This window comes from Pseudorasbora parva, chromosome 8 (genome assembly GCF_024679245.1).
Source record: "Pseudorasbora parva isolate DD20220531a chromosome 8, ASM2467924v1, whole genome shotgun sequence".
NCBI classification, from domain to species: domain Eukaryota; kingdom Metazoa; phylum Chordata; class Actinopteri; order Cypriniformes; family Gobionidae; genus Pseudorasbora; species Pseudorasbora parva.
The window spans coordinates 18,933,238-18,945,350 of NC_090179.1; the positions used below are offsets into that span (position 1 = coordinate 18,933,238).

The window sequence follows — 12,113 nt, forward strand, 5'->3', positions numbered from 1 at the left end:
TTGACTTTGTCTTTGTCCATATCAGCCCCTCAGAAGTTGCCTTTCTTTTTCAAGGTGGATGAAGGCCCATCAACCAATGCCTCTTCTTGTCTCTGCAGCCATGTCCTTCACTTCTTGCACAGTCCAGTTGCTTTCATTTAGTATGTCAAGACAGCTGTCCCAGAAGTCATCTGGTGCAATCTGGAAATTGAACACTCAGAGATCCGCGTTAATCAAATTTATTCTTTATAGCTTAATTATCATCTGGTTGATAACAACAGTTTCCCCATGCTATTTTAATAAAGCAAGTTCTTCTTTGCAGAAAATAGCAAGCATTTTTCTTCATTGCAGAATGCAGGAAATAGCAGCTTTTCAGTCTGTCTGGGTTGCCTTGTTTTCAGTCCCATATATACTGTAATATTTTATCATTCATTATATGCATCCCTATACTCTCTCAAACCCTGTTAGGATTAAATCAATGACTCATTATTTTAAAACGTGTATTGTATCTATTTTTTTTAAATGTCTGTTTGCTTGGTCACCCAATCTTGCTTGTTCAACATGATGTACAAATTATTTTAATTAACACAATCAAAAAATCTCAGAATATCTGCAATCAAAGTCAAACTGTCTCCCAGGGATAAAGAAATAAATTAAAATTAAAATCTTCATATAACAGGTCAATTTAAAATACATATAGTACACATATAGCTTGTCTCTTTCTCTCAATTTATCTCTGCATATCAGATGTTTCTATGATCTTTTGTCAATTATTTGGATTTCCTCAGGGAACTGCACAAACCACTTATGCTAAGGAGAAAACTCCAGTTTTTGTGGTGGCCACCAGTTTGTGCAATCCTCCGACTCAGTCCCTGTCAGCAGGCCTGCTTATTAACTCAAATTCCTTATAGACCGGTCATCTAACATTAATTCAGTTTTATTATTTTCTTTCAGATTAATATCTTATCAAATCTTTATTGGTGTTTTCTTGGTAATTGTTCAGTTGGCCTTTTTTAATTCTAAATAATTTATATTTTTCTTATACTGTAATTTTTCTTATACTTATACTGTATTTGTTTTTCCATTTCTCTTGGTACTTCAACTGATGTTTTTATTTTTTATGTAATGCATTTTTTTTTTTTTTTTTAGATTGTCTATGACTTCCCATTTAATTCTTTCCCTCACTTGTTTCATCATTGGTCCTAAATATTTTAAGTTCCATCCTCTACTTACATACAAATTAACGTGAAATTTTATTTAATTTTAACCTCTTTTTTTTTTTTCAATTAAATATCCTTTTTCAACCTTCATTGCTGCCCCGTATAGGCCCATTATTATATATTATGCAATTAACAGGACTTCATGTCCCTTTTTGTATCATTTAGCTTCTTCCTTTGTAGTTCTGTAATTATACATAAGTCATATATAATTATATTTTGAAAATCTGCGGAAACTGGCAAATACACAATGGCTCAACAAATGACCTCCAAACAACCATCCCCATGTAAAAAATGCAAATTCTCACCCAAAATGAAAAATGTATTTTACTGAACACCTCCAACTGTCCACAGTCAATCCATCAAGATGAAGTAAAAATCTGTTTTTTTTTCAAAAAATAGTCAAAAACAAAGAACAAAACACTGATAAGTTTGTCCCTTGGGACAGAGAGATAAAATTACTACAACACGGTTTAGCAAACCCAAACTCTTCTGCCAGTTCAACACACCACTTCAGACCAAGCCCGGTAGAAGAGTAGACACAGACTGTTGCCACAATTGACTTGGGGCCTGTTGTGAAATGATTAGAATATATTGTTTATTATATTAACAACTATAATGTTTAATTAATTGTCTTCAATAATAAAATAAAAAGTTTAAACTGCTGTGTAGAGAGCACGGAACAGAGAAAGTAGGCTGTTTCTCAGTAACAATTTGTAATCCTGTTCCCAATCTTCAGTAAACAGTTAGTTTTATTTGAATTTAAGTCGTCAGTGGTCATTATTGCCTTGCTAAGAGGAAAAGACAAAGCAGGGCCTGCTCTCTGGCTCCTGCTCTCTGGGCTTCTTTACTCTGGCCCTTTTGCTCTACACTTCTTCCTCCACTCTCTCTCTCTCTCTCTGGTAACATTCTATAGCCTACATGCTGGGTATGATGAATGGTGTATGTTTTTTTTTTTTTTTTTTTGGTGTCATCTCATGCATCTATTTTGAGTGTAACCATAACCAAATTTTGTCATTAGTTTCTTTCTATTAAAAATATGTTTGCTAGTTTTGATTCTGTATTCACTTTGATGTGCTACCTATTGTAGTTCATTATATTAACACTATCGCAACACTCTCCCACATATTTTGCTATATTTCCGTTGATTGTATAAGTTGCACTGGATGGCAGATTAGAAATGTCCAGTTTTCTTCAATCTTGCTGATAAGGTTTCTTTAGTTATTAGGCAACCCTGCAGCCTGAACCACTGCAGGCATGTGACTGTTACTTATGTTTGACTACTAGCTTAACACTGAAACTCGTCTTGGCAAGTATTCATTCCAGCCCATTAGGTTATATCATTTTAGTTGTAAAATATAATTCAAATTTGTTTTTTTAGATCATTAAATCAATATCGAATCACTTACCTAATATGGCATGATCTAACAGGTTAATTCTAACAGGTTATGTTGCACTTTTCTTCAGTATCATGCTGCCCTACCTCTGACTTCTACTGTTCCTGTTATGGCAGACATTTGCTTCTTCAAAGGGTCATAAGATGGTGAATGAGTGGATTATCTTTCTGTTTTCTTTTTAGTTTTGTCATTATGTCTCCCTTTGACCTGTTTCCCAATTTTTAAATATATTTTCTCCCTCTTTTTTATTTGATAAATAAGGTCTGTACTTGTTTTTCTTCCCTTTTTGTTTCTCCCTTTTCACTGCTTCTTTTGACCTTTATAATTCAATTTTTCTCTCTTTTTTTTTAAAATCAAATTCCAGGGTCATACATTGCCTGACCTCATAATGCCAATCTATTTGGCCATTCTTTTTAATTTGTTGCAAATTTTTGACTTTTGTGAGTTAATTTTTCTTGTCATCTTTTAACTCCCTTCTCTGTCCCTTTGCATCCACATACTCACTTTCCAGCCAAACATGTTTCTTGATCTCTTTGGATTCTATTATTGCTTTCTTGTAGCTTAGCTATGCTATATTCCTTCTTCTACATTTCTCCCTGTCAGCATCACTAGGCCTTGTCCACATGCTGGAATAAAGGACAAAGTTCTCTCAACCTTCAACACACACACACACATACATCCACTTCCTCTGTCTGATATCTCAGTCGCTCTACTTTTCACACACTTGCTTTCACACACTGCACAGTTATGCTCTCACAAACACACACACGCTCACACGCTCACACACACACACACACACACACCTGCTTCTCCTGCAGATGAGCACAAAGCACTCCTTGCTTATGTTGAATGCACTTCATACATTCATACGCACTTCTTGCGTCTCTTAATCTAAAACTACACACAGCACTTCTTGCATGTGTTTTGAATGCACTTCATACATTCATACGCACTTCTTGCGTCCGTTAATCTAAAACTACACACAGCACTTCTTGCATGTGTTTTGAATGCACTTCATACATTCATACGCACTTCTTGCGTCTTTTAATCTAAAACTACACACAGCACTTCTTGCATGTGTTTTGAATGCACTTCATACATTCATACGCACTTCTTGCGTCTTTTAATCTAAAACTACACACAGCACTTCTTGCATGTGTTTTGAATGCACTTCATACATTCATACGCACTTCTTGCGTCTCTTAATCTAAAACTACACACAGCACTTCTTGCATGTGTTTTGAATGCACTTCATACATTCGAACGCACTACTTGCGTTTTATTCTACTACTACACACAGCACTTCTTGCATGTGTTAAACTACGCAGGCGCTTTCCCTAAGACCTGGAAATTACTTCTCTGTCTTTTTCAAATTAATCATGTATTTCAAACATTTGTTTAGTAATAATCAATTATAGGTTCGTTTAGTAAGGCAATAGGTAGTTACCCATGGCAGCAGCTCACAAGGGACCACACAAAACAAAATATAAGCAAAATTGCTTACCTTGTATTTCTTTGGCGCCTTTTGTTTTGTGAGGTCTCGCGCCGAGCCGCCACGGACCCCAGCCCTTTCTGGCTCCTGGCTGGCTCGCCAAATATGTCGTGGCAAATTCGAAGTTCTTGATTGTCTCCGGTGCTTTAAAGAAAATCTCTCAGAGTCGAAGTTCCAGGTCTCAGAAGAAATTAACTTTATTGTATGAACAACAAAGTGAGATGCCAGCTGAACATCTGACCATCTCTTCCTCAGCTCACACTTTTATACAGTTCTAGCTCAAGGTTTCATGGGAGGTGCATTACTCCCCACACTTTTTGCCACAGTTGCTCTATTCATAAACTTATCTAGTCTTCTTTGTAATGGTGGCCGACTGCCACTAGTTTCTCTTTCTCATCCATTAGGCACCATTCTTTTTACAGTCACCTCCTGGTTTTTTCCACAATTATATATAAACAATGTATCATATTTGTCTGTGGGCCTTCCCCGCCTTCCCAGTACATGACAGTGGCCCAGCGCTTCTCACCCATTTTCCCTTGCAACTAATGTAACAACTCCTGTTTCTCACGCTTTGATGTTTCTTACAAGCGGCAGGCCATGGTTTCTTGGTGCCCAGCTGAGGCCGGCTTATACTGCAACTAAGGCCTGGTGAGGCCTACTAAGGCCTAATAAAAATGAATTTCTTCTACATCCCCTGCATGCGAGGAGCTCGTTGAGGTTCTGACGCGAGCGGTGGCCAGGCTTAACATCGACTGGCCAACCGAGAGATATGAGGCAGGAAGAAAACGTGCAAGTAAATTAGACGAGAGATTCCTGCCTTCTCACGCTTCAGAGCCTCAGCGGCGGGGCTTGCCGTTCTTTCAAGACTTGCACACTGAGGTGGCAAGATCGTGGAAGAGACCGGCATCATACCGTGTTTTCAGCCCACAGACTTCGGTCTAAAGTAACATCGCTGGGCTGAAACAGTATGGTTATGGGGCGATGCCAAAGCTTGAGGAGACGCTCGCGAGCCATCTCTCGCCTTCCTCGGCATCGTCCCTTAAAGCCCCGTCTTTGCCCACCAGACCTCTAAAAACAACGCCGGCGTTGGTGGGCAAAGCGTACTCGGCAGCGGGTCAGGCGGCTGCATGCCTGCACACTATGGCAATCGTGCAGGCGTACCAGGCTGACCTGCTGAGGGATCTGGACAGTAGCGATGTAGTGGGGGGAGATATTATCACTGAACTACGTTCTTCAGCCGATTTAGATCTCCGGGCCACCAAGGAGACGGCCAGATGTGTGGGCAGCCCTGGTGGCCACGGAGAGGCACTTATGGTTGAACCCCACTGACATCAAAGAGAGGGAGAAAGCCTTTCTGCTTGATGCGCCGCTTTCTCCTGGAGGCCTCTTCGGTGACGCAGTCCATACTGTCACCGAGAGGTTCCAGGAGTCCAAAAAGCAAGCTGCGGCGCTCAAGCAGTTCCTCCCTCTCCGGGTCCAGGTCCCTGGGGCTGCTGCTGACATCAAGCAGCCCAAGCCGAGTACGAGCGCCTCGCACAGGGCAAAACAAAAACAGAGCGTCGCCACCCGAACTCCCCCTCAGCGCGGGGACGAGGGGCGGCGCTCTCAGACGAGGCCTTCGAGGGGCAGGGTTGATCTGAGGACAGTCCTGATCGCCAAGAAGGCCTCGTCGAAGCGTTCCTGACACCAGAAGCGTCAGGACGCTGAGGGTGGTTCCCCCCGTAGGGAAACGGTGTTTACCCCTGACAACGGTACCCGTTTCCCTGCGGCACCCTCTGGGGGCCGCGCTGCCAACCCCGCCGCAATGCCGGGGCGCAGTCGGTCTCCGCGGGCCACCCGAGGGTTGTCCGCGCCCCCCTCGGGGGGCCCCCGAGCAGTCAAGTCAGTCGTTCCCTGCCGGTCCGCCACTTCAGGGCACTGTGCTTGTTGCTCAAAGTACACCAGAGGCCAGCCTCGAGAGGCTGGTTCCCTTAGTAGATTTTCTAGACGAGTGGAAACGTCTATCAAATATATCTCGTTGGGTCCTGCAGATAATAGAAAGGGGGTACGCCATTCAATTCAAAAGTCGGCCACCTCCTTTCAGCGGTGTCCTACCTACAGAGGTGGGCCCGGAGCAGGCTCTGGTAATGGCACAGGAAGTACTGACACTCCTGCAAAAAGGGGCTATAGAGAGGGTTCCCCCTCCCAGCAGGGAGTCTGGGTTTTACAGCCGTTACTTCATCGTGCCGAAGAAGGATGGGGGCTTACGCCCGATATTAGATCTGCGTCTACTAAATCGCTCGGTGGCCGAGCTCAAGTTCAAGATGCTCACACTCAGACAGATTGTGTCGCAGATCAAACTGGAGGATTGGTTTGTCACCATAGACCTCAAAGATGCGTATTTTCATGTCTCCATCCTTCCACATCGCAGGAAGTTCCTCAGGTTTGCCTTCGGGGGAGAGGCATACCAATATCGAGTACTTCCTTTCGGTCTAGCACTGTCACCCCACACATTCACCAAGTGTGTGGATGCAGCTCTGGCGCCGTTGCGTCTGCAGGGCATCCGCATACTGAATTATATCGACGACTGGCTGATTCTAGCGAATACAGAGCAGATTGCGGTTCAGCATCGAGATGCTGTTCTCGCGCATATGTCGAAGTTGGGGTTGAGGGTGAACGCCAAGAAGAGTGTGCTTTCTCCGGCTCAGAGAACCACTTTTCTAGGTGTCAACTGGGATTCGGTAATAATGCGGCCGCAATTATCGCCAACACGCATAGCATCGATCCTGGCATCAGTCAAAGAACAGAAGCTAGGCCGGGCCGTCACTGTGAAACAGTTCCAGAAACTGTTAGGTCTCATGGCAGAGGCATCCAACGTTATACCTCTTGGCCTACTGTACATGAGGCCACTGCAGTGGTGGCTCAAAACAAAGGGATTCTCCCCGAGGGGAAATCCGCTCCGCACGATCACAGTCACGCGGCGATGCCTACGTGCTCTGGTCATGTGGAAAAACCCGGGGTTTTTATCTCAGGGTCCCGTGTTAGGGGCTCATGTTCGTCGCGTAACGCTAACGACAGATGCCTCTCTCACGGGCTGGGGGACGACCATGAGTGGTCGCTCATCCCAGGGTCTATGGCAGGAACATCAGCGGCACTGGCACATAAATCGGCTAGAGATGCTCGCAGTGTTTCTTGCATTGAAACAGTTCCTGCCCGACCTCAGGGGCCACCATGTGCTAGTCAGGTCAGACAACACATCGGTGGTCGCCTATATAAATCATCAGGGGGGTCTGAGGTCCCGTCCGTTGGACAAATTGGCACATCGGATCCTCCTGTGGGCCCAAGGGAAATTGCTGTCAATCAGGGCAGTATATATCCCGGGGGTCCTGAATCAGGAAGCAGACAGCCTGTCGTGGCAGGGGCCGAGGCCCGGGGAATGGAGACTCCACCCAGAGGTGGTGGAGCTCCTGTGGAAGGTTTATGGGAGAGCAGAAATAGACCTATTTGCTTCGGCGGAGAATTCTCACTGTCCGCAGTGGTTTTCTCTGCCCCATCCAGCCCCGCTGGGGTTGGATGCCATGGTACAGGAGTGGCCGAGGCTACCCCTGTACGCCTTCCCCCGGATTGTCTTGCTTCCAGGAGTTCTGGAGAGGGTACGCCGGGACGGGCCCAGGTACTTCTAATGGCTCCGTACTGGCCGACCAGAGTGTGGTTTTCGGACCTAATATCTCTCCTGGAAGGCTCTCCGATGGAGATTCCGACCAGGAGGGATCTACTCTCTCAGGCGGGCGGGGGATTCCTGCACCCACGCCCGGAGATGTGGAAACTATGGGCCTGGCCTCTGAGGGGGCTAGGCTCATAGAGGAAGGTCTCTCGGCCGAGGTCGTAGAGACCATCCTTCACTCCAGAGCTCCATCCACGAGGAAGCTGTACGCTCTGAAATGGAAACTTTTCTCAGCATGGTGCAGAGAACGCCAGTGGGACCCAGTTAACTGCCCGGTTGGTACAGTGCTGGAGTTCCTGCAGGCAAGGTTCTCGGCAGGGTTGACCCCTCCACAATAAAGGTGTACGTGGCGGCCTTGGGTGCCTTCCACGTCCCTTTGGGTGGAGTGTCTTTGGGAAGACACCCTCTGATTACACTTCCTCCGTGGCACTTTGAGGTTGAGGCCGGCTATGCACTCGAGGGTCCCAGCATGGGACTTGGCCATTGTCTTGAGGGGCTTGTCTGGGCCACCGTTCGAACCTTTAGAGGAGGTTTCGGACAAGTTCCTCACCCTAAAAACCATCTTTCTTTTGGCCATTTCATCTCTCAAAAGAATAGGAGATATTCAGTCCCTGTCTGTAGGGCCCTCATGTTTGGAGTTTGCGCCTGGGATGGTGAAAGCCTTTCTGCATCCCAGGCCGGGTTATGTCCCCAAGGTTCCTACGAGCCCACGGGGCCCCATTACTCTCCAAGCCTTCTGTCCTCCTCCGTTTAAGACGTCAGACCAGGAAAGATTAAATCTGCTGTGCCCTGTGAGGGCATTGGATACATATGTCCACAGAGCTGCCCTGTGGAGAAAATCTGATCAGTTATTTGTCTGTTTCGGACCCCCTAAGAAGGGGGCCCCAGTATCCAAGCAGAGGATGAGCAAGTGGGTGGTCGAGGCCATCTCACTTGCTTACGAGGTGGCCGGGCAGCCGTCTCCACTGGCTGTCCGGGCGCATTCCACCAGGGGTATGGCTGCTTTGAAAGCACTTTTGTCGGGGGCTTCCCTCCATGATATCTGTAACGCGGCCGGTTGGTCGTCTCCGTTAACTTTTGTCAGGTTCTACGAACTAGACCTGGCATCTACTGTTGGGGCGCAGGTACTCTCGTAACCGTGTGCGCTTCGGCTTCACACATACGAGACACTTGGTCCTATTGCGATGTAGGTATAAGCGTTCTCACAGCGTTTCGATGCAGCTCGAGTTCCCCGAAAGGGAACGTCTCGGTTAAGTATGTAACCCTAGTTCCCTGAGGGAACGAGACGCTGCGTCGCTTTGCCATACTCCCGGCGTGTCCGTGATCACTTACTTCAGGCTTTATCAGAAGTTAGTTCCTGTTTGTTTTCACGGACGCTTTATAGCTTCCAGTCGATGACGTCATCACGCCGACGATCGATCTTTTTTCCAATGGAATGGTTCTACAGGCGCTTCACGACGCATTAACGCAGAGGCATTCTCACAGCGTTTCGACGCAGCGTCTCGTTCCCTCAGGGAACTAGGGTTAAATACGTAACCGAGACGTTTTATTTTTAATGTTTATAATGATTAATCTCCAATCTGTCTATACAATGCTATCCAACCATTTAATTTACAAGATTTAACTCATTTAAAATGATCAAACCAGAATTTTTTGTAATAATCAGACTCTGGGCTGGAAATATTTCTTCAGTTTGATGATTGTATTGGTGAAGTAAGTGCATGAAAGCATTACAAAAAAATGTCTTTACTCATAATTCATGTTTTTGGAATGCAAACTTTGTCTAATTCTAATGCTGCGTAATGTGATATATATATATATATATATATATATATATATATATATATATATATATATATATTTTTTTTTTTTTTTTTTTTTTTTTTCTGTATTTAATTCTTGCATTTTTTTTTATATAAAAGGATGGCCAGATTCTGAAGTATTGTGCATACACTTACAGAAAGGCTTGTACAAGCCCCTTTAAATAATGTATATACTGGAATAGCATGACATTTTTATTATTATTATTATTATTATTATTATTATTATTATTATTATAACAACATTTTCATATAATTAATTACACTCTGCACCACTCACTCTTCATTTTACTTTGCTCATCTCATTTATTGAAACATTTTCATTATTTGAACAGGAAAACAGTCTGTAGTAACAGATAGTTTAACAGACAGTTTATTCAGTTTGATTAACAATCAAAAATCCAGACGTAACCAAGAACCAAACCCAAGAATCAAAATAAACAAAAAAGAAGAACTATTCAGTAATATTGAACAGCAACAAAAATTATTCAGACTGTTGCTCTAGTTAGAAGCAATAGTCTTGTCGATCCAGGAGCGCTGTGGGGAGATACGAGCGTAGACTACTGGGAAACGAGTGTCACAATTGCTGATGCCCCAGGACACAGACCCCACCAGAGTCCAGACCCCTGACCTCTCACACACCAGAGGACCACCAGAATCACCCTGTGGGAAACACACAGACACACATTTGAGATTGAAACAGCAGCAACATTCTAATGTGTTTGTCTTGATCTGTCTTCACATACCATGCAAGATGAGGATCCAGAGGCTCCAGCACAGATCATGTTATCAGTGATTGAGTTCTGACCCCAGACCAGTCTGCACACAGAAGTACTAATGATGGGCAGACCTGTCTGCTGCAGGATTAGAGGACTCACTAAAAAAAGACAAGAAAACATCAGACAGGATGTTTGAGTCAAGTGTGTGTGTGGGGGGTGAGGGGTGGGGGACCCAAGTCTTATACAAGAGTAATTTTTGCACTTGGTCTTTGTCTAACGGGTCTCTCTCTATCTTACTTGTGGTGGAAGTTGCGCCCCATCCAGTGGTGAAGCAGCGGGTTCCAGGCAGGATGTTGATGGTTGAAGGAGCCAGACACACAGGAGAGATACGGGGAGTGAAGACAACTGGAGATGAAAGTTTCAGCAACGCAATGTCATTGTTGGCAGTCCTGCTGCTAAAGAGTGGATGGGTGAAGACCTGCACATGTAAAAAGGACAGAAAAAGATGGTCAATTGAGATGTATGCATTTTTTTTATACACAATATTGTTTAGATTATAGTTAAGATGTTTGCTTTCCCATGTTGAATTGTCTATGTGTTTAAATTTTTTTACCAAAATTGAGCATTTCAACAAAAAAATTATATTGAGTTTAGCCAACTCAACTAGTCTATTTTTTAAAGTTCATTAAACATCATTACCTTGGAAACCAGTTTGACCTGGATGGGTTCAACATTGGAGCCACGATCATGTTCTCCAAGAACAACACGGTGATAGCCGACTCTAAAAAGAGAATGGTAAAGACAGACCTAACTGTAAAAAAAGACCAACAGCATCAAATAAGCTCTGTAGTTTGTGACATTTGTCAGACTGAGGACTCTTACACAACACTGCAGTAAGCAGCAGTGAGAACCCAGTTCTGGTTGATCAGGGATCCACCGCAGAAGTGGAATCCGTTGGGAAGCTGTTTCAGAGGTAAAAGCATTGAAAACATTACATTACTTATTGAACAAATCAGGCAAATGCATGTTAAAAGCCCGCCAATACACAGTTACCTGGAGAGAGACCTGCCAGGGCCAAGAACCAGAGATGGCATTCTGTCCGTTCACAATCTTGCTGCCAATCGTCTGTGGCCTAATCGCAGGCACTCCACAACCTGTTGATAAAGAACTGAAGTTCATGACACAAAAATGAAGCTCTTTATGTAGGTTTTGCATTTTTGTGAATAAATATTCACTCATCACTTTTCTTACAACCTTCTAAAGGAGACACTTACCCAGAGCAGAGGCCACCAGGGCAAAGCAGGTGATGGTGAAGATCATGATGTAGATGAGATTATAATGTCTCAGTGTTGTACCTGTCGGTGCTCTCTATTGCTTTTATATCATGAAAAGCAGCTGCTAAATGTGGGACGTGATCGAGGTCCACCCAACAGGTCCAGTGAGCTCACAGTCAGTCGGGGAATGTTGAGATCTGTTGTTGCTTTAGAGACATTCTGTATCTCCATTATTCGGAGAGCCTTACATGCAAAGATGATGAATTCTTTTGCTATATGAAAGGGTTTATGACTTCTACTTCCTTGACAGGCATCATGATTTTATCTCTGTTTATTTTGTTAAATGTTTTGAGTGGGAAGGTTTTGTTGTTTCTGCTGGTAAATGTTATCATGCAAAGTGCATTCTTTAATGAAGATATTCCTAAAAGTGTAAACCTGTAATGTTAAATAATCCCAAATAATCTGCAAAAGTTCGATAGGTTTTGATGAGTTTTAGAAGATTTCAAATGTTT

General features: G+C 44.0%; 1 protein-coding gene across 1 annotated transcript; it reads right to left on the bottom strand.

The window, feature by feature from the left end:
• Nucleotides 1-10,014: 10,014 nt before the first annotated feature.
• Nucleotides 10,015-11,656, bottom strand: LOC137084222 (chymotrypsin B-like). The gene is made up of 7 exons (XM_067450273.1): nt 11,602-11,656; nt 11,381-11,481; nt 11,210-11,289; nt 11,027-11,108; nt 10,625-10,805; nt 10,355-10,485; nt 10,015-10,271 (listed from the first exon to the last, which is right to left on the bottom strand). The coding sequence occupies exons 1-7, from the start codon at nt 11,645-11,647 to the stop codon at nt 10,110-10,112; spliced, it is 783 nt and encodes a 260-aa protein (XP_067306374.1). The 5' UTR covers nt 11,648-11,656; the 3' UTR covers nt 10,015-10,109.
• Between the last annotated feature and the right edge of the window lie 457 nt (nt 11,657-12,113).